The following is a 27,760-nucleotide window of genomic DNA, read 5'->3' on the forward strand; positions in this document are numbered from 1 at the left end:
ATTTAGTAATTCTTAGTAAGTTTTCAATATTTTCTAAGATTAAAAAAATAATTCAAGATTAAACGAGTCTTAATCATTGAAATTTAAAGCGAAATTAATCAACTAACATAATAGAAACATTGAATAATTTGGCATGTAACGCTAACGTTGACACGAATGGCAAATATTTATGTTTACTTTACAAATGCAATGCCATAAGCCGCGTTGACCGCGTTCGACCGGATGTATTAATTTAGTATCTTTATCTACGGTCATTTTGTACTCGAATAACAGCACAGATAAGGAAATAATAAACAAGAGAAACGTTATACAGAAGTCGTCAGAATTGTTGTGTACTCAATGTTTAATTGCACTTATTATTTATTAGTTACTAACTTTAGCTCGCCATTCCGTCCGCGTGGGAAGAAATTAAACAAAAGCGCGTAGCTTGTTTGTTCTACCAGACTATCCTCTACATCTATACCAAATTTCATCGAAATCCGTTCAGCCGTTTAGGCTACAATCTTTAAGAAACAACCATCCATCTAAACTTTCGCAATTTAAAGTATAAAACATTTTTAAATATGGTATTGAAAATAAAACCTCAATAAATTAGGATTTACGTAATTTACTTTAATACTTTCATAATTAATTTGAATACTTAGAACAATTAAAGTTATCAATAAAATCATTCCATTTGTAGTTGAATTTTCGTAACGCGTCAACTTTTGAGATCGCGTCTAAAGCACTGTATTTTAACGAATTTATCGCTAGCTGTTTGAGCATTCTTAAATCAGATAGTCTACTGGCTACTGCCACGAACGCGATATAAAAATCCTCAGAGAGAGGATCCGCCTCCCACACTCCAGGGTCATCACTTGATAGTACAACTGGTAAGCCGTGCGCTAGAAACGCACTCAAAGGATGATTCCTTATATCACGTACTAAAGACAACACCGCATTCGATATCACATTAACCTCCAAACCAATGTCTTTCTTTATAACTTCGTTCAACACGTGAGGATGTTTCGGCAATGCGTACGCATGTCCTAAACGTCTAGCTCCCAGTAACACTGCATCTATGAGATTTTCGTCTGTCAGTGTACCATACCAATCAGTTTCTCCCGCATGAAAGAAGTAATTCAATTCCGATGCGGATTCCAATAGTTGTGGTACAAATTCTATAAGTGGACTTCCCAAATCTTCCTGTCCAACTAAATCGAACCCAGCGAATGTATCGGGCATATCCTGTTTTATTCTCTTTGCTAGTTCTATGTACTCTTCCAGCTTTGCACGATCTACTTTTCTAGATGGTGCATATATAAGCTTCGCACCCAAAAAATCGCGGTGATCCTTCATGAAGTTTTTAATCACCTTCTTGTATGTTTTCGCTGTGACTATCGGATCGTAAACTGTACCATCCAATTCGTATAGACTAGGTAATATGCTTCTAACTTCTAAGTACATTACATTGTCTTCTCTAAATTTCTTTAAAGCATCGTAAAAGTATTGCTCCCAAACTGGTCTGTAAGACAGCATCGGCAGGACAGTAACAAAGAACTTCATAAACGATCTCCAAGTCTCTCGTATGCTCGGATAAACTGTATCCGGATTTTTCACATATAATGTGAAATGCTTCCTCAAATCTGCGTCGAATTTAGTCACGTTTTTTGAAGAACTTCTAGCTATACTCATTAATTTCCATTGTCCATCACAGGGAGATTTTGGTAATGTGTTGGAGAATATCAAATGCAAGTTATTATCAAAACAAACATAAAGATTATCTTGATATGTTACATTCATTAAATAATCAGGACCTAAGAGTCCCATATCGTGGACATGAAGCGCTGCACCTTTAGGCATATCCTGTATAATCCTGTACACTTTAGATGTCTTTATATATTGTTTGTAAGTGAAATAATGTCGTGAACAATTGAAATACCTCGGGTTATCGAACCAGTAGTCAACTTCCTTGAACTTGTAATGCATCAAACAGATATTGACAGCGGCTTCTTTATCACTGAGGGTAACATTGCCACCGATAGACGATCTGGATTCACTTTTAAGTATCTTGTATCGTTTATCAAAATACTCATCGATATCTGAAGCGTACACATTTAGGAGACACAATAGGAATATCACAGCACGCATGTTGACTAACGTATGGACGTGGCAAATGTTCGATATTGACTGACCACGCAGCACAATGACCTTTGTCGATCAGCAAATTGTTTTTAAATGAATTTAATCACGTTTGTTTTTCAGTTAAATTATCTATGTTTATGCGAAATCTTGTTACTGTTTTGTTAATATATTAATTATGTATTTGGTTGATTTAGTACTAATGGTTATTTTTGAACTAATTAACGTTACAAGCATGGATTAAAAATGTTTACTTCATATAATAATTATCTTCATTAAACAATTAGGTTAGTTTATACAATTATGTCTTTTTCAATAGAATATTATTGAGGATGTGATCAGTATTTAATATTGTTTACATAAATATTACTGTCAAAGGCAAATAGTATTGGGTATTGTACTTGTATTAATATTTCCATTACGCGATTGTTTGGATATTACATTTATTTGATGTCTATATTGAAATTCACATTTTGCAGTGGAAACTAGGTCTACATTAATTTGATAAAACGATTGATTCTATACTATATTATACTTTCAGTGGCTTAACACTTTCCATGCCATAATTTTTTTGGCACGAAAGTACACTCGCCAGATGAATAGATGGCAGGTGAGGTGTTAATGAATTGTTAGAAAATTAAAGTGTACACTTAAAGAAATAGGCATGGAATGTGTTGTAAAGCTATATAAGAATATTTTGATGGAGAGTTAGGAGGGATTTTAATTCATACTGGAGATTATGATGGGCTGTAGGGTGCGTCCTTTGTTCCGAAGACGGGCTTCAGTGTCATAAACTTTGAGATTTGTAATTAGAAGATTAAAGTGAAAGGAGTGTAACTTTACATGCGGGATAGCATACGTGAATTCGCCGCCATATTTATTCTTTTTTTTTAAACGAATGCGTAGTACGGGGCGGTACAGTTAAGCACCACTTAATCCTACCCCAACCCTTTCGCTGCATAAAATCAAACATGGCGGATGAGGCGCGGCCTTATTATTTCTTTTCGGTTTTATTTTTTTTCATTATTTTTATTTTCTTTAGAGCGTCGCTTTGAAACCGAAACCCCCTTGGGTTAGACGCCGCTGGCTGTAATTTACACCGTTTAAAGAATAAAGTACTTTTTATCGCTTAATATCGCGCTATAGCCTTTTCAATGTGTTAGTGATGTGCCCACGCTTTGTAAGCTATAGTTTAGTAAGATAAACAAGGTAAACTCTAAAAAAATATTCACTTTGTGTTCAAATCGTATGCGTTCGTTACATTCGGTGGCGAATATAGTTTGAATATCTCGGCCCGGGTTAAAGTGGGTCACCGAGCTTATTTTTATTTCTCCTGCAATGGAGGGTAGATGGAAAATCCTTCTCCAGTATCCCTACAGAGAGGTGTGCGGTAAAAGTCAGAATCAAGCAGCTAAGCGAATCGGTCTGTTTTAACGTGTTGACGTAATTGGAAACTAAAATGTGAACCGCAGCGCCATCAATAAGCTGAGAATACTCCGCTCGTCTAACAACACTAAGTTACGAACCCAAGCAAGATCTTAAACCACATTGAGTACAAAAGTGTAAATTATTTTATTGAAATAAGGTAAACAATAGATCTGTATGTCTGGAACAGCATAATTTCTAACAATACAAAAGGTGGCAATTTACTAACTCAGTGGCTAACACAATGCTTAGGTTATTGTTTAATAAATCATCCATTACATAAGCATTATAATAAGAAGTACCTTTTGTACTTAGAGCACAATTATATCATAAATCTTTTAATTTGTCTGTTTGTTTAATTTTTATATCCACAGTTTGTAATAAATCAAAACTAAGAAACAAGTTTTGTATTAAATGAACAAATAATATCATAAATATGATAGTATATGTCACCTGCCTAATTTATGCTCAATAAGTTAAAGAAACTATGCAATTAGATTAAGTGCCTGTCCCACCACTAGCTGATAGAGGCTCAGGTAGCTTAAAAGTGATTTCACTGTCAGATAGTACCAATTTCAGATATTTCCATCACATATTGTATTTGTTTGATTGTTATGTGACAATTTACAAGAATTGTAGGACGGGCCCTTAAGATAATAACATTTGATTTTAATTATGATTTAATTTTAGGTTTGAAGAAGGTAGTTGATAAAATAATTTGACGAGTTAAAAGACGAAGAGACAGAACTAATTTCAACTGATAACTAGACAAAATATGATATCTTGCTGCTAAGAGGCCGATTACTCTTGTCAGAAAATATTTAACAACACAGAAAAAAATCTTGCGATATTTTTTTGATATTTACAGGAGAGCGTTAGTGTAGTCATAATATAGTTGGTCTAATACCCACTGAGCCAGATATCTGTAACGGTCTATATTACTTGATGTAATTAATAACTAAATAATACTGAAAACGGAGTTAGGTCATATTACTAGTGTTTCGCTGACGGGAAAAGTTTATTTTACATGAGACTTTATGTGACGTAATCTAAAACATAATCGAGACATCAGCTGCCGATCGTAGTCGATAAAGTGTGACACCGTGTAAAAACATTTATGCTTCGATATAGTTTTTTATCGACAGATACTCACTAATATCGATAATTCAGTACGGTGTACACGTGTATGCTAAATTTTTTCATAACTAATAATCGACTAACTCTTTGTGCGGTAGCTTTTTTTATCGTCCGGTTGTTGAACAACCTTGGTCTGAATATATTTAAGTTGTTCTTTTTGTATAGTTTATTTTAGTGGCTTACGATGGTTGGAAAGTGGACCGTGTTTGTTGGTACTTTAATAGGAAGTGTAATAATAGTTCTATCAGAAAATGCCGCTACTGAAAATGCACTTAGAAGACGACAAATTCTTCTACAAAAAGAACTGGATATGATGCCTGGAAGCGGTATGGTACTAAGTGATAGTGAACAAAAGGCGAATGAAATTATAATGAAGATGAAAATGAAAGAATTGGATTTTAGTTTTGTGAATCCGCAATACTTTAATTTTTCAAAACATTTTTTTGATTATAATGCAGAAGTTAATAGATCCGAATTGTTCAAATTGATACAGAGGATGCCAAAAGGCGCGATGCTACACGCACATGACACCGCAATACTCAAAGCTGATTACGTTCTCAAACTAACGTATTGGGATAACTTGTACGTGTGTTTCGGAAATGATAATACCAAATTTTTGTTCTCTAAAAATCAACCAAATACCAATTGCGAAAACAACTGGCAGTTAATGAAGGAAGCTCGAAATGCTTCAGAAAATGTTGAAAAATTCGATAACGATTTGAAGAAACTCTTCACTCTGGTAATTGATAATCCTCAAGAAATTTATACAGATATAAATGCTGCTTGGAGTAAATTCCAACAGTATTTTATAAATACAGACGGTCTGTTTACATACAAACCTGTGTGGGAACAATATTTCTATGATACATTGAAAGCCGCGAGACAAGATAATATTATGTATATAGAAATACGTAGTGTGTTACCTCCGCTTTACGATCTACAAGGAAACGTTTTCAATGCGATATTTACAGCGCAGACTTACAGAAATGTTTTAGATAAATTTATATCCGATTATCCAGATTTCTTTGGCGCTAAGTTAATTTACGCACCTTTAAGAATTGGTAATCGAGAAACTGTAAAAGAACATCTTGCGATTGCAAGTGATATTAAAGAAAAATTGCCTAATTTCTTCGCTGGTTTTGATTTAGTTGGACAAGAAGATTTAGGAAGACCTTTAAAAGATTTCCTACCAGAACTTATAGATGCATCCGATGAAATAAATTATTTCTTCCACGCTGGAGAGACTAATTGGTTCGGCACTGATTCTGATGAGAACTTGGCTGATGCTATAGTTCTTGGGGCTAAGCGAATCGGCCACGGTTATGCTTTAATTAAGCATCCTGTACTAATGGAAGAAGTTAAAAAGAACAACATCGCTTTAGAAGTAAATGTGATATCTAATAAAGTTCTCAAACTCGTCGAAGATGCTAGAAACCATCCTCTTGCTTCGTTTTTAGCCAACGGGCTACCAATTGTTTTATCAAGTGATGATCCAGGTCTTTGGGAAGCTGAACCTTTGTCACATGATTTTTATATCGCTTTCGTTGGTGTCGCAAGCAAACATGCTGATTTGAGACTTTTAAAGAAGTTAGCTTTGAATTCTTTGTATTATAGCAGTATTTCAAATAAAGATAGAATTGTACATGAATTTAATATACGCTGGACGAGGTTTATCGATAGCATTGTTAGGGGCAAATGGTAATTGGATATTATCAAGTTTTTTAATAGTGAAATAATCTCATTTTAATTCTGACTGTTATCTTTTTAGTTTTTCGATTTGAATACCATTTATCAGATGAATATTATCTGTGTTTGTACGACAATTATGATTATTATGAATTTTTGTTTGATTACGATGTTATTATAAATTTGATATGGAAGGAATTTATCTGTTACCAGTAAGCAACAACGTTCTGTAGATATATCTTTAGGTAATATCATACAATAAGAAATTACAATGTATTTAATTGTCACTGGCTGATATGTTTGTTTTTAAAAGTCCCAAAAGAAGGAGGTTAGTAATTCGACTGTAAATTATGTGTGTTACCGTATATCTCCGGCTCTAATGGACCGATTTTGCTAATGATTTTTTTTTATCTGAAAGGTAGTAGTTAAAGTTAGGTCCCACTTTAATTATTCGAGTGAAAGATAACAATGTAGTTTTTAAACATAAAAGAGTTTGTACGTTTGGTAGATATTTATTACCCACCAGTTTTTAACATATTTAGGGCCAGTCCCACCACTGGCTGATAAAGGCACAGATAGCTTAAAATGACGTCACTGTCAGATAAGGTAACAAAATCCGACAATGATATCACATATTTTACACGTTCGATTGTTATCAGTAAATTTACAATTTGGTGGGACAGGTCCAACAAGTTGTTTTTACACCGAAAGATGTTATTGTTGTTACTTATAATTATTTATAATTATTGTAAGTATCTAACTATTAAATAAATTTGTAATAAATGTAATTAATTTATTAAACATGAGTTTAAGTTATCACAAATCCCATTTGATCTTTAGTGACAATTAACTTGGTGGTAATGGGAAAAAAGGTGAAGTAAAAAAGGTAACAAGTTCATATTTAACAACTAAATTCTATATAACGAGTAAGACAGGATTTTATATATGTAATAATATAAAGAGGAAACATTTGTATATTTGTTTGTATTGAAATAACTCAATAACTACTGGGCCTATTTAAAAAAAAAACGCCATTAAAATGCCCCTTTATCAGTGAGTAATATAGGCTATGTTTTTTTTAAATTTAATCCGAACGAAGTCGCGAGCTATAAGGTAGCAAACGAGCAAACTTCCAAGCCTATATCGACAATGGAACTATCAACTTGGTAACAACTGAAATCAACGCTCGATTCCAACAATCGTCACATTTTAATCAAATCTAATAGATATTAGCCAGATATCAATTTGATAAATGAAAAATGATACTGATAAAGATTTTAGACTGTCATTTTTTAGGTGTTTGAACTTTTGTTTTACCTCATTATTTTAAAAGGTAAGTGACGTAACAATTAGTGGTAAGCAAACATTAGGTATGATTCTTAAGAATGTACAGTCAGCTTCATAAATACGTATAACCTTACAGTTTACTAATATTATAAATGTGAAAGTTTGGACGGATGGATGGATGCTTGTTAGTTTGTAGCCTAAACAGCTGAACGGATCTCCATTAAATTGTGGTAGAAGTTGAGCATAGTATAGAAGAACACATAGACTACTTTGATCCCAGGAATAATTACGGTTCCCGTGGGATACGTTAATTTTGTTATTTCACGTTTACTCACTTCTGCAAAGGATCAACATATCTTAATCAATTTGGCACTGATATAAAACAAAATCTGGAGTAACCCATGGGATTCATCTCTGAACATCAAGTTCCAGAGGGATAAAATTTTTTTGTTTTTTCGTATGATTTTTTTAATATCGCGCAGACGAAGTCGCGGGCAACAGCTAGTATATACAAATGTATGCAGCTGACTGTATAGTCAACGTCCATATTAAAAACAGTGTTACAAAAAGTAACGAAATCCTTACTTTGCTAATGTTATAAAGAGAAAAGATTTACACTTTTTGATTTTTGTATGTATTGAAATAACTCAAAAACTGCTGGGAAGATTTTAAAAATTCTTTCATTATTAAAAAGTTACGTTTTTCGTAAGTAACATAGGCTATTTTTTCAATTTCACGCGAGTTGCTAGCAACAGCTAGTAATTTATAATTAAGACGAACTATTATCAAAAGTGTGAACGACTAATAGTCGATTTATTCATCTTCTCCATAAACGTTTTCACTAATTAAGAGTTTACACGCAACGTTTGAAACAGTCTCGCTCTACAGAATCTGCCGTCAAGTTTGAGAAACATTTATATTAGCAAAAAGCTTTTAATTAATCACAAATGATACATTTTCACTCACATTGTCACCCCTTATTTAGGGTAAGCTCCAAGCCTCAGTGTGGACGTATAGTGAGCTGGTGATGATGATGATGTTATAATTTACTTGTAAAATAACTTGGAATCCAAAATTACAACTGTCACATAGATAAAGGAGTAACGATAGGAAAAATACCTAATTAAAATATAGAAACAAGCCTAAAGATAAGCAGACGATTTGAGAAGCTCTTTTTTAGAGGAAAGGATTGTTTGGTCAGATAAATAAAATCTTACTAAGTTTTTATAAAGTCCATCTAAACATAACCTCCTAACGGCTTTATGGAAATTTGGTTCAGATGTAGAGCAAAATCAAGAACAAATAGGCTACTAGCTTTATTTTATAAATATCACGCCGACGGAGTCAAAGGCGAAGACTTGTGTCCTATATTCGACGTTTAAAAGTAAATGTTTGCTTAATTTTATTTTCTTGCAGCTAATTAAGGCGTGTTCACACGTCGCGCATCGTTTATCTGCGCGGTCGTTAGGTGTCGCTTCACACTAATTGGTGTCAACCGTGAAGTTTGAGATTAATGTGCACGTAAAATAGACACACAATATGTCCTGTGCGTCGGTGGCTTAGTGGTTTAAGCACTTGACTTGGATCAGATCTTGAATTCCAATCCCGCCATGTAGCAATGTGATTTTCGATTTTTCATATTTTCTTTCATATGTACATACCCGGTGAAGGAAAACATCGTGATGCAACCTGAATATATCGGCGACGAAATTTAAAGATATGTGTGAAGTCAACCAACCCGCACTTGGCCAGCGTGGTTGACTATGGCCTGGTCACCCATACTTAGGCTCGGAGTCCTTCAGTGGGGACGTAGGCTGGTAATCATAATATTGAATATTACACATATTACACATATGGAGATAGATTTTATCAATTTAATTTTCAATAAGGAAAAAACGACTTTTATGGATTACCACTAATTATGTATATCTCTTTAGGGAAGTCAACCATAGTCTCTACTTGTGTTTCCTGTCCTGAGATATAAGTTTCCGGACAGGGTTAAAGGAAATTAAACTTTATGTCAATTGTTTTATGGTATAGAATTTAACATTATTATTTAAGTTTTTAAATGGAATTTTATAGCTAACAGTATTTGTTTACTATTAGTTAATTAACGTATTGATTCAACAACAAAACATTCATTACCACGATAAAGAGCAAAAACAATAGTTTATGTTTCAAATAAATAGACAAACAAATCTTTACATTGTCTATATTTATTAGTAAAATTATTTACAATACATACACAAATCGTATATACAAGTAACCTAATGACTGGGGTTCTATACAGAATTCTTATAAAGTAATATAATAAATTGCATTTATCTATACCTCAAAGAGTTGCACTCATAGTTAGTACCTGTTTGATAAAGACATCCCATTTAGAATAAAATACTCTGAACAATATTTCCTTATGTTGTATATTTAACGTACTATACTTAATAGAATTAATAGCCAGTTGTTTCAGAAGACGTAAGTCGGCGCGTTTGCTCGCAACACCCACGAAAGTTATATAAAAGTCGTGGGACAATGGATCTGCGCCCCATACTCCTGGATCGTCACTAGATAACACGACCGGCAGACCTAGCGCTAAATACGTCGCTAACGGATGATTCCTCACATCATGCACTAAACCTAAGACCACATTTGATACTACATTCACTTCCAACGCTATATCTTTCTGTTTCACAGCCATCAGCAAAGATGGATGCTTAATCAGACCGTATGCGTGACCTATACGCTTCGATCCTAAAAGAACAGCATCAAACAGATTCTCATCAGCTGAAGTCCCGTACCAGTTAGTTTCACCTCCATGGAAGTAATATTGTAAGTCATTCTTCGCTTCTGCCAAGAAAGGCAGTATATCAGACAACGGTCTACCCAAATCTTCCTGCCCGACGAGATCGAACCCAGCAAAAAAAGACGGCAATTCTTGCTTCACCTGTCTAGCCATATTTATAGTCTTGCGTATCTCTTCATCTGTCTTTAGTCTGTGTCTGGTCACAATCAATTTAACGCCCACAAAGTCCGGATGATCTCTTTTAAAACGCTCCGCCACTTCACGGTACAATCTCGGCATATACAATTTGTCATGCACCGTTCCGTTTAATTCGTACAGAGTTTTCAAACCGCTTCTTATTTCAATATACTGTATGTTATCTTCGTAAAATTCAATCAACGCTTCGTAAAAGAACTTTTCAGTTACCGGTCTATAAATAATTAGTTGGGATACTAAGTTTGATACTTTTTCAAATTTGCGCCAGATCGAGTTAATATCGTTTGTTTTGCTACAAACACTATCAGACTCAGAAAATAGAGTTAAATATTCTTTTAACGATTCATCGAATTTTGCACCATTTAAATTTCTTAGATCCTTCAGCAGTACCCAGTCGATAGAACAAGGTGATTTGGGAGTGTCCTCTGAGAATCTAAATTGCAAATCACCGTCATCGTTACACATATACAGGTGTTCTTCGTAGGTCAAATTCAGCAAGCGATCTGCACTAAGCATCAAAGAGCTATGCACGTGTAGTACCGCACCTTTAGGCATTCGCTTTATGATTTGATATACTTTAGATTTAGGTATATCGTTCTTGTACGCAAAATAATGTTTCGAGAAATTGAAATGTTGCGGATTGCGAAACGATTCTTCGATTTCCTTTTGTTTCCAATGCATTAATATTTCGTTGGCTTGTTTCTCATCATCGTTTAAAATCACATCACTTCCTAATTGCATGTCCACTTCACTTTCGATTAAATTTATTCGATTCTCGATATAATTTGGTATAGATTTTGCGGAAGTCAATATGAATAACATAAACAGAACACTTGTAGTCGAAACGAATGCCATTGTAGATGTGTTTGTTATCGCGTTAGACGGTCACTAGCCCGGTGACAGGGCCCGTTAAGCCGCAATACTGACCGTGTACTGTTGTTCAGAGATATATATAGCTTTGTATTCACAGTTTAAATAAAATCAACTGTCGACTGCTTTGTTAATAGGCGAGTAAACGACTAGATAAGTTTTCGTAGAGCCAAAGCCTAAGTTATTTACGCAATCTTGAGATTAATGGTTAAATTTTTGTTATAAAATTCGGCTGATTAATGCAAATATTATGGAATTAAATCTAACATTCTCGTTTTAATATACTATGAGTTTAAAAGTATTTTGTTTGTTACGCTTTTGCAATGGGATACTACTTCCATTAGTAAATAAATGCTGGTAAATTCTTTTATAGTCATCAAATTAATCTATATCTTTATAGTATAGACAGGAACATATACGTTTAGAAAAGCGTTTCAATGGAAATTAATGGATATATTTTAACGTTAATTATCACGAAGTTACCATATTATGTTGTCAGGTTACAAAAGACATAAGATGTGACGCGTAAAAGCTATAGCAGATGATGTAACGTTGAGGAACCCAAGAAACAAAATCAAGCAACAAATCAACAAATCTTGTCTCACTAATATTATAAATGCGACAGTTTAGATGGATGGATGTTCGTTAGAGTTTGTAGCCTAAACGGCTGAACATATTTCAATGAAATTTGGCATAGATGTAGAGGATAGACTGGAAGAACACATAGGCTGCTTACTTTTCTTTTTTTTTAAATTCCACGAGGACGGAATCGCGGGAGAAAGTTAGTCAATTATAAATCAACTTATGAAACATTTATATGTAATAATGTTTTTCTATGAGGTTTTCCTTTCTTTCTTTATCCCTACAGACTATATTCTTATTGCGACGACACCGTCCGCGTGGAATAAAAAAAAACATGAAATAGCCTATGTATTCAAGACTATGTTGTATAATCTGTGTTGATATACGGTAACAAATCATCCATTCTATGTTTCGCATTTAAAATATTAAGGGCCTGTCCCACCACTAGCTGATAGAGATAGCTTAAAAATGACGTCAGTGTCAGATAAGGTAACAAAATCTAATATTTCCATCACATATTTACACCTTGGATTATCAGACAATTTACAATCTGGTGGGGCATAAGGGTCTGTTAAGTATGTAGTTTGGTACCTTTTGAGAAAATTCAAACAAAAATTGTATTATCTAAAGAGTTTGAGAGAAACTTCAAGGTTGCAAGTTACGTTAAATACTTATTGTAATACAATTTTTTATTACATCGAACTTGCTGGTTTGAAATATTGTTTATTTTGCAATCCGGTCATTAAACTCTAGTACGTGACACTGAAGTTGGCACGTCGCGCAGCGGAGTATTCATGTTTCAGACGTGCCAAATAAAATTATTTGAAAAGTCTAACCAAATCTTTTATGTATATCGCATTTTTTGAGCCCCAATTCTTATATGTAAATATTGGACATAAACAATTTTTCTCGCATTTCATTGTAAAGCTACGAAGGAAAATGAAAATTTGATTATTTCTCTTTCTACAAAATTACAGTTTAATACTGTAGTACTGGACAATATTAAATAATATCTATAATTAGGAAAATATAACCTATCAGCTTCTGTAATTAATATTACATTTTAAAAAGTTTTGCCAATTCAAATATTAAGTTTTGCGCCATCTATTCGAGAACTGCGACATTAGTGAGGCTAACAAAATTCAATCAAGTGCAGTGAGTGGTCGTACGCGCATTAAAGATTACATTTTAACATTCCGTATTTGTAGATGCCGCTGGAGGTTGTTAATGAATAGCAAAATGCGTATAGTTTTATTTTTTTTAGATTTCGTAGTTTAAATATGTAGTTTTGCTTTCTCTAGAATAGTTTTTAAAATCTTTACTACAAGTTCTTTTTAGTGTAACTAATTTTTGGAAAAAAATAATATGGACATATTTGTATTTTATAACATTTATAATGAATTTATAGTATTATGTTGAAAACTTCAAATTAAATCATTGTCAACTTTTATACGATTGACCAACAGATGTCGTTTTATTTTTGAAATTTGTTAGCGCCATCTATTGTCTAATAGTGAAAATTAATTCTTATAGGTGTAGGGTTGTCGCGTATTTTCTGTAAAATTGCTTATTGGGCGTTAATAATTTATTTGATATTGTGATAGTTTGTCTTTAGGCAAATTAAATAGTAAATGAAGTCAAATACAAATAAGATGTAAATATCAAATGAGAACATCTATGAAGTCTAAAGTTGTCTCCCAAAGGCCTGTCACGAATTTACCTACGGTATCTTTTATCTGACCACTACCTTACTGCTTTGTAATACGAACTAAAATGCGGTAAATGCAAGAGGTAACCTTAGGGCAAATCGTGATGATGACGTGCGATTGCGCAGCGAATTGTGTCACATTACAAAGATGTTTTGTCCTTAGTTCATAGGATTATAAACCTTCTTAGTATAGAATTAAAGGTGTGTATAGACGCACTTTCGGTTGGCATAATTAAATTGATCGTGCGGATGATGGGGTGCCGTTATGGTGATAGCATAACGCACGATGCGGCTGCAGATGTTATTGTAAAATCTGATATCTTTGGTACTTAAGTCGACGTGGGATTCTTGATGCGATAGCTAAAGAAATGCTTTTGAAATTCATTCTCTTTTATTTAATCACTCTGTACTATATCACACTCGAATGAGTTTAAGTTTATATGTGGTTGGTTGTTGATTTCATTTATCAAATCTAATCCTCGGTTGCCCACTTCAGGTATAATTGCCTCGTTCATTGCAACAATACTAACTCCGCCTCTTCCTTCAAATAATTAGACTTCGAACAACCTTTTTGTCGTACAGACACATTTATAAGATGCATTGTTGTTTATGTTCCGCGTTTTGTTTCAAAATATTCAAACGATTGTAGCTTTTAAGATGGACCACCGCCTGTTTGCCCGACTGTACCTTTCAGATGTTTACATGTAGATCCTGGCAAAAGCCTATGCTTTTAAAGTAACTCAACTATCTGGAAATGTTTTATATTTTTGTATAACTTATCAACATTTATCTGTTTGTTCCATTTTCAATTAAAATTGTTCCATTTTCAATTAAAATATTACATCGATTTTAATTACTATAACCATAAAATATTTGAATGGTCGACACTGCTAAGATCCCATTCATTCGTTCCCCCTTCACAATCATTCGGTCAATTTGACAATCGCCCCAGTGGCCCCCTGTTTTGAAAATATTTGTCCGCTGCGGACCAAACAATTTCATCTAAGTGGACTTCAGCTCCCCCGAAAATATCAATTGAATAATGCATCCTGTTACTGGACTATTATTTTTAACGTTTCACATTGAACCTTTGTGGAACAGCTCTTAAAGTCGGATAATTTATCTATTGTTTTATCTATCTTTACTAATATAATAAAGCGTAAACACACACTATTTTATGACGTCAGATGTCAGCAATCACATCATAATTTTGATTGTTTCATTAATAAAAAACAGTACATTTCAACACGCTTAGGTTGTACATTTTCACGCTATTAAATTTAGTAGGTAAATAAATTGGTAAAAATCTTAATGTGGGAAAGGGACCATAAACTACAAGCTGCCAACATTAAGGAATCAAGGTTTTTATGGTAATGGTAACTTTGACATTTGCAATTGAGAATTTGACAAATGTAAACAATAAAATGAAGTTTATATTATTTCATGCGGATGAAGCCGCACGGGAACAGCTGGTATTATTTAAAACTGATAATAGTTAACAATTCAAACAGACAGTCAAAAAATGTTTAAATGCGATTTTCGTTATCAGCAGCGCAAATACATCTTCTCGAAATCTGTAATTTCTATTTTGATGTTACAAACAGACACTTCAATTTTATTAGGTATATGTACAGATTTCTATTATAACACCTAAAGTAATTGTTACCAAAAAGACACTAATAAAAAAGGAATTGTTCTTCCTTTCATACGCTTCAAAATAAACAGAGATGGCAATATATTTGTGGTATTCCGACTGTGGAAAATGCAATGTACGATCCGAATTGAAGCATTTTTAAAACGCAGCTACTGAATGTAATCAATTAATTTGATCAAAAGAAAGACACCCCAGTTCCCTTCATCGGCACAGAGCTTGTATCCCCCCACTACGATAGTCGTCATCTTGAGACAATACGAGTGGTGGAGCGGCCGTAAATCTATCGTGGGCACAGGTGGCGGTGTCAAGACCAGATCAAAGCGAACCGCGGCTTAACCCCCCTGCGTCTCCGCCCCTCAAGTGCATCTCACCCCCCTTGGCCCCGCAGTCGCCTGATATTTGCATACTGAAGAGCAAACCCGGCTAAATGGATTCGAATAGTGATTGAGTTGTAGGAAACGAGTTCTCGACCACTACCAAGAGGTTGGGTTGCTTGTTAATATAGTTTTTATGTTTGTTTTTAATTGACAAAGCTAACGAGAAAATAGGTATTTATTTGCGTTGTTTCAAATATTACTTTGCGTATTTCACTATTAACAGACTTGGGTATTGATTAAGGCAAAAGTTTATATTACTATCTTAGAGTTTTTTTTATACTTACATTAAAAAAACAATAATTTAAGACAAATCGTGTTGGAATTGTGACAGACTAGCTTTCGCCCGCGACACCATCGCGTGGAATTAAAAAGAAACAGAAGACAGTGGCCTTTGTGCCCTTCCAGACTATCCTCTACATCTATGCTAAATTTAATCGAAATCCGTTCAGCAATTTAGGCTACAACCTGTAACAAACATTGTATTGTCTATGTACACTTTCGCCTTTATATTATTAGTAAGAGTAAGATGGACAGCCGTAATCTGGGTACATCGCCCACAAACTTTTGCAAGACTTTGAATAGTTACTTCTAGGCTTCGATCAAAGCTTATTCAATTCTACATCGATCGCAGCTTCTAAGTTATATTACAAACACCTTCGAAATCAAACAGGGTTTTTTCATTGTATTCATGTGCTTCAGTAACGGTCCGTTCCGAAGCTTTTAAGGGAGCCCTCGAGCTCCGTTACTCATAAACGAGGTTTAGGCTAAGCGTCTGCGCTCGGCCGTCTCAAGCCTGTTGAATCTGTAAATGCCTTTACAAGACAAACAGTGGCGAGTCACAAAAAAAAAATCATTCGCTTTGTGTATCCCTTAGGCAGCATATGGCTATCACTAATGGCAGTCGAAAACCGCAATTTGTATGGGATCGCGCCCGACGAGTAATCTTGACCGCAAGCGGCGTGCCAATTCATAATTATACACTCATTATCAAAAAAAGCACCTCCGTTAATGCTGTCAGTTGTTTTAGATGTTTTGTCATAATTTGATATCGCGTGACGCATGCATGCTTCTAATAATTCAAATAATGGTACTTATAAAAGGTAACATCGCTTTTAAAAGTACAAAACTATTGTTTTTTAAATGTTTTTATACGGATTTATTGGAGTAAATTGTTGACAGATGCGTAAGATTAACCAGAAACCATTTTTATTCGTATAATATTCAATTCGTACGAATCTAAGGTATCTCAAAATATTGAGCCTGGGTTTGAATTTACGAGTTACTTCAAACAAACGACTTCGCATTGCAACCTCTTCATTTACTATTTTTTTATTTTTACTTTACTATTGTAATAGTTTTAATAAAAAATCGAACAATAGTTGCCAATCCAGGCGTTGCAAACCTTTGTTTCATGTATTGTTTTACAATTAAATTAAAAAGGATACATCCAACGGCACCTTTCTATTGTTCCCTTACGACATATGATCGGGAACAGTTGCGAAAACAATTAACATTGTCTTCCAGAGACATAGGACAGTAATTTGCGGTGTTACATTGACTACAGAGAACAGGACTAGGTAAAGTGGCCGCTGTTATCTATTAATAGCGAGGAGTAAGGTTAATCATCATACACGGAGTAGCTGTTGCTCGCGACTTCGTTATCGTGAAATAGAAAAATGAAAAACACAGCTTTTTAATGGTGGAAGAATTTTTAAAATCGGCCCAGTAGTTTTTAAGTAATTTAAATACATACAAAAATACAAAACTTTCCTCTTTATAATATTAGTATAGCTTCTAAACTTTTTAACAACGTATGTTAAATAAAAAATACACAAACAAACGAGGACACTTGCTAGTAAGTTTGAACTTCTGGTTCGTTATAATTTTTGAAAAGTCATTGCCGAGTCCTGTCTCTTAAAAGTCAAAACATCAGACAATAATTTGTGGGCTATTAATATAGCCGATAGCAAATTGTTGCAGGAATTGTTAAACAAATGACATTGGGGCATATTAAATAATTAGGTTAGATGTCACAGGTAACGACAAATGCATTTTTAATGAACAGTAAATAAAGCCTCATTGTTAGTTAATGCAATTGTAATGTAATCAAGTTAATTATACATTCTTTTTTTAGTGTGATCCATGAATAATGTAAATTTATATGAAACGGAATGTCTTAAACCAATAAAGGTCTTGATTATCGTTTTTCTTTCCTCCTGTTCATGGCTATCTAACTAAAAATATCTACTAATTTAAGCATTTGGTACACCAGATTTCGTTTTCCAAATAAATCTACTATCGTACAAAATCTATGTTGTCATATTCTTAATTAAAGTTTTATTCTAGTTAGAGCAAAATACTGTTAATCCTAAGGCTCAAACGACACGAACATAGCTACATTTTAAGAGTGGTAGAGCACGCTTTAACATCTTCGCGCTGTAGAGCCGGCATACCACCACACAGAAGACAGGCGTGTAGTGGAGACGTCAAATCCGTGTTTCATTTCCCTTTCCATGGATGGAAAGGGGAAGTGGTTTTGATGGAGGAGACGCATAGTGGAAATATCCTCTTTATGTGGCGTCTTCGGCTCTTTCAATTACCAGTCAACGCATCTCCAGTTGCGAATGTCTAAGGGCAGCGTTCGCTTCGCCATTTTGGCGGATTCAGGTGACCGTTTGCACCCTTATGACATAAAAATACATCAACTGTCACTAATCGAAATGACAATAGTTAATAATAAATTAGAATGACTGCGATTAAAAAAAAAACTTCTCAAATTTACAGTTTGAATAAATCAAAACCACAGGGTAACGTAATTACCGTACATCGACATATTGCAAACGGGAGCAATAACAGATTAATTTCTTAATATTACAAATTTATTATTGCACTTAGATATTAAGAAAACATCTAATAAGACTTTATTTTTGTGTGTAATAAGGTCGAGTTTATGAGCGTTTGTTTTTCGAACGAAAATGTTTGGTTGTAAATGAGTGAGGTGCGGTTAAAAATAATCGGATGATGGTGTTTTTTCGTTGAAATTACGTACGCTGCTTACGGTGTCATTAGTGGGCAATTTGTTAAGGAAGTGGTGGAGTTTCGTGATCATTGTATCGTCACATTTGGGGCGTTTGAGACCTCGCGGCTCCCTTTGAACAGTGACACTTTGTTGTTGTACCGCACGCGATCCTCTTAGTAAATTAACCAGATTTACCCGAACTTTCGGGTATGATGAGAAACTTTTAGAACCTCTGTAGACTTTAGACTTTTTACAAGTCTATAATTTAGTCGGACTCTAATTTTATATGTCTAAACAGTGTATACACACATTCTTTGTTGCTTAAGATGTTAGCAATTACAGCATATTTTGAATAATTATTTTTTTAATAAATAGCCCTACACTTACGTCACGTTTAGACTATATTTTTTTACGCCATTAAACTTAGAGAGTAAATATTTTGGATAAAAACCCTAATATGGGAAAGAGACCATAAATTGCTGCTAACATCAAGGAAGCAAAATCGCCAAAGTAAGGTAATTGGTATTTTGACATTTGCAATTGAGAATTTGACAAATGTTAACAATAAATTAAAGTTTTTATAATTTCTTGCCGATGAAGCCGCATGGGAACAGCTACTTAATATTATAAGTGCGAAAATTGAGATTTGATGGATGGGTGTTACAGTTTTTAGCATAAACTGCACTTAACTATACGGATATTAAAGAAATTTAGCATAGATGTAAATGATAGTCTTGAAGAACACATTGGCCACATACATTTGTTTTATTTTTTAACTCCATGCAGTTCGCGGGCGCAAGCCAGTATCTAAGAAATTAATTAATAAAAGAACATACATGCATCAGAAAAAGGTGAGGCTAAGCATCGAGCTGTACTAGGAAGTAAAATTATGACACAAGAGAGGGAGGTCAGAAAATTGGTCCATCAACAATAACGAACTTAGTTCTTATGTAGAATAGATAGAGATAATAATTGCAATTTGAATCAATCCAACAAAATACCATCCATGTGTCGCGTCATCTAGTGATGAGTAGCGAAAAAACACATTCGAAGAATAATCGAGCTGTTTCCAGAATGTTCGATCGCCGCGAGCAGCGAATATGACGTTCGCGAAAAGATGTCTCGAATATTCGAAACGGGTTCGAGAATGTTCCATTATGAAACTAATGTAATTCGGACTATCGAGAAAATTCTGGCATAAAATGACAAATGAATAACGAAAAGAAGATCGAAATTCGGGGTATATAAGGGGAGTCAGTCGTGTCTCGGGGAGTAATACGGTGGAACTTGAACTGTGAAGAAGAAGTCCTGAGCGAATTACGAGGAAGATTAAGTGACCGCGGTGTGAAAGTGCTAGTGAATAGTGACAGTGGTGTTCTGTAAAGTGGGCTGTGTTAGTGATTTAGTGTTTACGTGCATCGTGTAGTCTTGACGGGTAATTTGTGAGTGCAGTGAATCCCTGTTTTTTAAGTCGCCAATAAATTAACGCAGAAAATTTCAAGGCGTTTTGACTCTATCCCTCACGCTCGTAACACATGTTTAATTCATACTAGAAAAAAGTATCCTAAGAAAATACGTAATATAATAGCCAATATAGCGCTGTATTTGCGATATTTCGATAGTCCTAATATAAGATATTAATGAATACAACTCAATAAATACAAAGCAATATAAGTAAACAAGCAATATACTAATAAATATAAATGTAAGAATGATGTTAATGCAGCAATGAATATGGAACGTAACGAGATATACAATCCCCGGATTAAATTCCTCTTCGCAAATCTCGTTTTTTCCCCGGTAATGAGGACGAATCAAGCTGATGAATCGAACGGTGGTCGAATGCCGAATATGTTCATTTAGTTATGCAGTCAGTGTAAGCCTTAACACTTTTGCATAAGGTTCAAAGTTGGTTATAGTGATTGATTAAATTAGCATTGATCATTAGACACTAATTTTGTGCAAATTGTAGGTTTATGTTTGTGGTGGTAAGATTTGTGTTTAGGTTTTCTTTTGATACGACGAAATTTGACAGATGTGGTTGACCACAGATAAAAACAATTATAGATAATAAAGATGAAATTAAAAAAAAAGACAATTGGTATTATTAAGAGCTTTAAAATGGACGTATAAATATTAGTGTGAACGTTTATGGATACCTTTAAGTTAGTAAAAACATTTCTGTTTTTTAGTTCTTGTCATTGTTTTTTTAAATATCTTTACTAGAATAAATATTAATCAAATTTAATTCTTAAAACATTTCATTACAATACAAATATTATCACTTAAAACAGGAACTTTCGTATAGATTTGATTAAATATAGACATTTCACTAAAATATAAAGCAAAACTAGCTTTCGCCCGCGACTCCGTCCGCTCGGAATTAAAAAAAACAAAAGTGAGTAGCCTATGTGTTCTCCCACACTATCCTCTACATCTATGCCAAATTTCATCTACATCCCTTCAGCCGTGTAGACTACAAACTCTAACAAACAACCATCCATCCATCCATCTAAACTTTCGCGTTTATAATATTTGTAAGTATTGTAAGTATTATATCAAACTCGAGTCTTGCCAAGTTATATATTTTCTATAACACAAACAATAATGCTCGAAATGGATATAGAATTAATGACAGATAAATAAAATATACGAATATTAGGACGTATGGTTAATAAAAGTGTCTCCTTGTACAACTTGTTACAGCAATTGCCTAACAAATGGTTTATCGTGCAGAATGTTACACGGCCTAAGATGTTACAGTCTATATAAAAATTGATAAATCGCCTGATAAAGATAATATAGAATCCCACAACGCATGTATGAACTAACCATAGATATCACATTACTAGATGTGACATTAAAAATACCTGACCTCAATCTATACTAATATAGTAAATATAGTAAAGCGTAAACACACACTACTTGTGGTGTAGAATGTCAGCAATCACAGCATGTGTTTGAATAAATATTTCTTTAACAAATAGCTCTACACCTAGGACATTTGGGCTATCTATTTTCACGCTACTAAACTTAGGGGACAAGTAAATTAAAAAAATCCCATGTGGGAAAGCGACCACAAACTACAAGCTAACAAATTAAAGGAAAGCAAGGTTGCCATGGTAATGGTAATTATCAAATGTCAAAGGCCTTCGTTGTCATTTGTGCATTTGAATTTTAATATTTGCAATTGAGAATTTGACAAATGTAAACAATTAAATAAAGTTTTTATAATTTCACGAGGATGAAGCCGCGCAGGACAGCTAGTATTATAATGAGAATCGGTATTCAACATGTAGTAGTTTTGTATCAGTGAAGTAGCTGTTCCCCTGCGACTTCATCCGTATAAAATTATTATGAAAATTTTATTTTATTGTTTACATGTGTCTAATAAACAATTTTCTTTTCTTGATGTTGACAGCAACTTATGGTGCCTTTCCCACAGTAGGGTTATTATCCAAAATATTAACCCCCTATGTTTAATAGCGTAAAAATATATAGCCTAAAGCGTCACGTAAGTGTAGGACCTTTAATTAAAGAGAGTGTATGTCGTAAAAGTATCAGAAATAAAACTATTTTTAACGGAGACATATGTAATGATAAAAAATGTACAGAAAAAAAGACTAGAAAAAAGTGATGACGTCGACAATGTTTTCGAATTTTGAATAATTTAATTTCTTCTTCTTTTCTAATGGCTTGACTCTGAAAACGTGTAAAAACTCCTTGAACAGAGAGTATTATTCAAAAACATGCATTGATTGCTGACATCTTACGCCACAAAGTAGTGTGTGTTTACGCTTTATTATATTATATAAGTATAGATAATAATTAGTTTATTTACTTCTACTTTATATTATAAGTGTCACAATAAATAAAAAAAACTTTAATATAAATGTTCATGTGTCGATCAAAACTATTAACAAACTATTCATTAAACAGCTCAAACATTGATAAAAGCAACAAACTAAACAGTGAATTTAAAAATACATAAAACTTTATTAAAATTTTTATAAAACTGAGTTAATAATAAACAAATAATGTACATTTCCAGTAACGTGGTATATCTATGTAGAGAGATAATAGTCGAAGCAAACAGTTCGGTTAGGGCGCAAACAAATACAATGTTCGCATCCCGGTTTCATTCGCCAAACTCAATAAGGGTTGATTCCACTGATTGCAATCAGATCCGCTCCGGCGTACCGTGAGGTGTACGTGATATGAAAGTATGTATCGATTCTGTAAATATCGTATCAGTTTTAAATATGCGAATGTTTGAATTAACTTTTGCATACAAAAGTTGAATTTGTTCGCGCGAATAAATTGCACACTCCATGGTATGAAATGGTTTTACTCATGTTTAAAAATATGTTGATTGTATTCCCGATTTTCACAACGATATTTCATGAGATCGAAATTATCTTTGGAATTGAGAACTTGGGATTGCGGTTTTATCTGTTATGTTTTAAAAATTGTGCAACAACGTAATGTGATAAAAAAATGGCAGCTGAATACCAATAAAAAATGTTTTAGTTACCAAGGTTTTTTCGAATTTTCGTGTTTGTCTATGGTTAAAATTCTTCGAGGATGTACCGATGCGCATATTAAAATTATTTTTCAGTAGCAAAAAGGTTATTACAGAAAATTATGCAGCCCCATTCGAAGACACAATTTATTCAACTTACAGCTTGCAAAAAATGTGCCATTTACAGACATGCTGTATGTGGCACCTTTAATGTGTTCCATTGCACATAAATTTTAATTTCCTTTTAACTAGCAATTCGCCCCGGACTCGCATGGGTTGAATATGACTGTGGCCTACTTAGAAAATATTGTTTGTTAATAAAATAACAATTTGGTTAAATGTATCAAATTGTTTCGTTAGAGGTATAGTATAGAATCTTACTAAGCTTATTAATATTATAAATGCGAAAGTTTAGATGGATGGATGTTTAGAGTTTGTAGCTTAAACGGCTGAACAGATCTCGATGAAATTAGGCATAGACATAGAGTATAGTCTGGAAGAACACATAGGCTACTCGCTTTTGTTTTTTTTTTATTTCCACACGGACGAAATCGCAGGCGACAGCTGGTATCATATAGTCTATTAGAAATTAAAATAAAAATTCTTTTTATTTTTGACTGTACCATTTGCACAGACAGACGTGTAGAGTGAAATTTGTTATTTCAATACTAAATACATGAATTCCTTTCGTGTAAAATGACTACAATTGTAGAAGTTAGCAAAAAAGTTTTCATTGAATACCAAGAAGTGGGTAATTATTGAAGGAAAAAACTGCAGACTGTTGTACTTATATGGACATGGTTAACACTTTTCTAGGAGCTGAGACAATGCGTCTAGATAGACTTCCTGCTAAACTGTAATTAGTATTCAAGTTAAGTTCTTGGTTAGTAAAAACCTAAACCCATCAGTCAAGAGAAAACTATTGAATGAAAATAAATACGTACAAATGGGGGCATACATAAAGTTTAACACTAACCGCCTTACAAAAAATTTGTACTAATATTTGCTTATACTCAGTTCATTCCTAAGTTTACCTTACACTGCGTTTATTTGTAGGGCTGTAAGAAGTTATGAGGAGAGATACAATTGCGTATATTTTTTTATGATCAAATTTAGATAACATAAAGATGTTTTGATCCCTAATAATGAGTCGTTTAAATGCAATCTCTGAATCTTGTAGAATAAATCCTAATTGTTACACTAAAAAGCTACTTAATTTATCCTTTTTACAGAACTATGGAGGAAATTATAAAGAGACGAGCTGTTGCCCGTGACTTCGTACGCGTGGTATTAGAAAACATACAAACTATACAAAATACAAAAAGCTAAGTATCCCTCGGGAACCGGACATTTCTCGGGGATGAAGCTTATCCCATGTGTAATCCAGACGTTGTTTTATATCTGTGCCAAATTTCAATAAGATATGTTGAACCGTTGCAGAATGATCGAGTAAACATTAAAAAACTAAATTAATGAATCCCACGAGAACCGTAACTATTCCAGAGATATAAAGTAGCCTATGTGTTCTTCCAGACTATGCTCTAAACCTGTGCCAAATTTCATGGAGATTCGTTCAGCCCTTAGGTTACAAACGCTAACAAACATCCATCCATCCAACCATCTAAACTTTCGCATTTAAAATATTAGTAAGATGTAAATTTTTACGTACATTTAAAACGATAATTTTAATTTTTTACGTACTTAACGAGCTTTCGAAAGTTGTACATTGGCTGTAAATTAAATGAAGAAATTAATTAGCAGTAACTGAAATGGAAATTTAAAGATGGCTACTTGAAAATCGATAACAAGGTTGACAAGACCGTCTCGACACACCTTGAAAGTATATTTTTACTGTCACGACCTAAATTGCGAAAATGGAAAATACAGTAGCAGTAATATCGATTTATTGACTTTTTAATTAATTTAGTAAGGTGAAGCTACAGGGTGTCGGACAAACCCCACCCATTGCAGTACCAATACCACCAGTTAAACAAGGTTCCACTTTCGCAAACGGAAGCAAGCAAAAACTCTGCCGTTCTGGAAACCTGATGTGGGCGTAAACGTAAATTTAGCATACATAAAATGAACTTTATTACCTTTGTAATAAGGGTTACGAGTTTTCATTTTTTCCGACTATTAACCATTATGTAAGGTGCTATGTAGTGATTAACTCGATGGAGGTTAGTCAACGTATGCTTGTAATGACTTTAAAATAACATTAGCACGGTTTAACATGAAATATCTCTTGGTTAATGACGATACGACTTTTTGTTCTTTTTCGACAACTACGATGAGACTTACAACATAACGCACAAGAATTTATTCGTTTTTAGGTTAGAGTTTACACGGTAACCTCCAAATAATTTTAATGTCCATAAAAGTGAAAGTAATTTCGCATTTTCCTACAGAAACTAATCAGCGATTATTTGCTTAAAATAACTAAGAAATCAGATAATGTAGTTTTCTAAATTTGTTACTGAAAATGATTGGTAATTAGCTAAAATTGGAGACATTTTAACGTGACAAATCTCAAGAAATCCAGCAAAAGTAAAGACTTTATTTTGCTGACAAACAATTTTATAATTAGCATAATTACGTTATAACGACATTCTTGTCGCAAAAACAAAATTAAGCAATTAAAAAAAACATTTGTGGTAAAAAATGGTGCTTGGTCAAAAGATCTACAGGAATAATTCCGTTTCTTAGTGACTAAAGAAATATATGTTATATTATTCCTAAATTATAAGTAGAAGTACAAGTAACTGCACAATAAAATATAGAACAAATGTTTGGAATACATCGTGTGTGAAATAAACGGCGAATTCGTGTAAATGTGCGCATAAAAGCGCTTCTGGTCCTCTTTAACATTCTTTTGTTCTATTAGGGTTTTAATTTTGATGTAAGGATTCCGTCTGGTTAGTGATTATCTGGTGATAAAAACAGCGGAGCAAATTTACCCGGCAATGTATTCCAGGAGGCCGTGCTTTGGACACGGGGAACGCATGTCTTAACTATATGATGATAATTGCTAAATACATCTGTAAAAGTATTTCATTTATTCATTTGCTAGCATACGCCCACGACTCTGTCCGCGTAGCATTAATAAAAACAAAAGTGATTGACCTATGTATTCTTCTGGTCTTTTCTCTACATCTATGCCACATTTCATCAAGATCCGTTTAGTAGTTTAGGCTACACACTCTAACAAACATCCATCCATTTAATCATTCACATTTATAACATTAGCAAGATGTATCTCCAAGATAGCTTAACGGATATTAATGAAAACAATATATGATTATAGTCTAAAAGATCATTTAGAGTATTTATATAGTTTTCCTTAATAAAGTGCGGACAAACTCTCCGGCAAAAACTAGTATAAATCAACGTCACTGATACGCTAGAGGTGGCAGTTATGACGTAGAAAACTTCATACAACTGTGGTATCTACCTTCTTCACCGTTTCTACCCTGGCTGCGTTGAATAATTCAATAGAGACAAGCGAAGACACTCGGGGTGAAGTGGCCAGGGTGCGACGCAAGGCGGGGGTGTCTAGACCGATGTTTTTATTGGTAACAATTCGCGACGTTATTTACTTTGGCATTTCCACAAACACCGTTGTAATGGGTATTGTTTTGTGAAATCTTTGAACGACGAATATTGATTTAATTAAGTAATGAAGCAATATAGTAAAACGGAGTGGGATATTTTATACTTTCATATTTTAGAAGTTTTAGAAGATGGTTGGAAGAACACAGGGTTATGTCAAATTCTGTATTTCACAAACCACAAACAATGTAGTACCTCTTTCTGGCTATCTAAGGCGGTCGCCTAACCGCGTCCAGCTTAACAACCAGCCCTGGATGTGGATATGGAGTTAAGTGGCTACTGATTTTTGAATCTGAATTGATTTCACTCAAGTACAACTCTGTCATGTGATCTTCTAACATACATTTTTGTATTAGCGGTTTCTTTTACTGCCTCTAATACTATGATTGTAAAAAACGTAAGCACTGAGTTATTGAATTTCTCTCTACCTTCTTCTGATAACTTGGACTAAACAATCGCACAAATATTGTGCGACTGTCGATTGTTTTGCAACCAATTCAGCTGTTTAGTTGGGCAACTAAAAATCGAGTAGTGTGGGCACGTCCATATTAGCTCATAGGGATCGAAGCGAGACTAAATAGTTGTGCGATAGTTTAGTTTCAGTGGTGCGGAAGCTCTTAAACTGAACTTAAAATACTAGCGACCTTTATTATGAAAAAAAGATAGCGTATGAAATGAAGTTGATATTCCGTAAGCCATAAGTGTTGATAATGTTGGACGCGTTGAAACGCATTGAATAAATATGAGGCAGACAGTAGCGAGTGTTCG

At 33.9% G+C, this 27,760-nt stretch overlaps 3 protein-coding genes and 1 pseudogene across 5 annotated transcripts in view; 1 reads left to right on the forward strand and 3 right to left on the reverse strand.

The window, feature by feature from the left end:
• Positions 1–27,760, reverse strand: part of LOC106108010 (TWiK family of potassium channels protein 12-like) — a 212,987-nt gene that overhangs the window by 177,780 nt on the left and 7,447 nt on the right. The gene's annotated exons all lie outside the window — the stretch shown is intronic.
• Positions 592–2,194, reverse strand: LOC106108062 (adenosine deaminase CECR1-A-like). The gene has a single exon (XM_013289144.1). It carries the CDS (start codon positions 2,128–2,130, stop codon positions 628–630), a length of 1,503 nt encoding a protein of 500 aa, XP_013144598.1. The 5' UTR covers positions 2,131–2,194; the 3' UTR covers positions 592–627.
• LOC106108052 lies at positions 4,718–6,970 on the forward strand (annotated as a pseudogene).
• Positions 9,937–11,637, reverse strand: LOC106108042 (adenosine deaminase CECR1-like). Its single transcript, XM_013289122.1, has one exon. The coding sequence runs from the start codon at positions 11,504–11,506 to the stop codon at positions 9,989–9,991; it is 1,518 nt and encodes a 505-aa protein (XP_013144576.1). The 5' UTR covers positions 11,507–11,637; the 3' UTR covers positions 9,937–9,988.

This window comes from Papilio polytes, unplaced genomic scaffold (genome assembly GCF_000836215.1).
Source record: "Papilio polytes unplaced genomic scaffold, Ppol_1.0 DF824269.1, whole genome shotgun sequence".
Classification (NCBI taxonomy): domain Eukaryota; kingdom Metazoa; phylum Arthropoda; class Insecta; order Lepidoptera; family Papilionidae; genus Papilio; species Papilio polytes.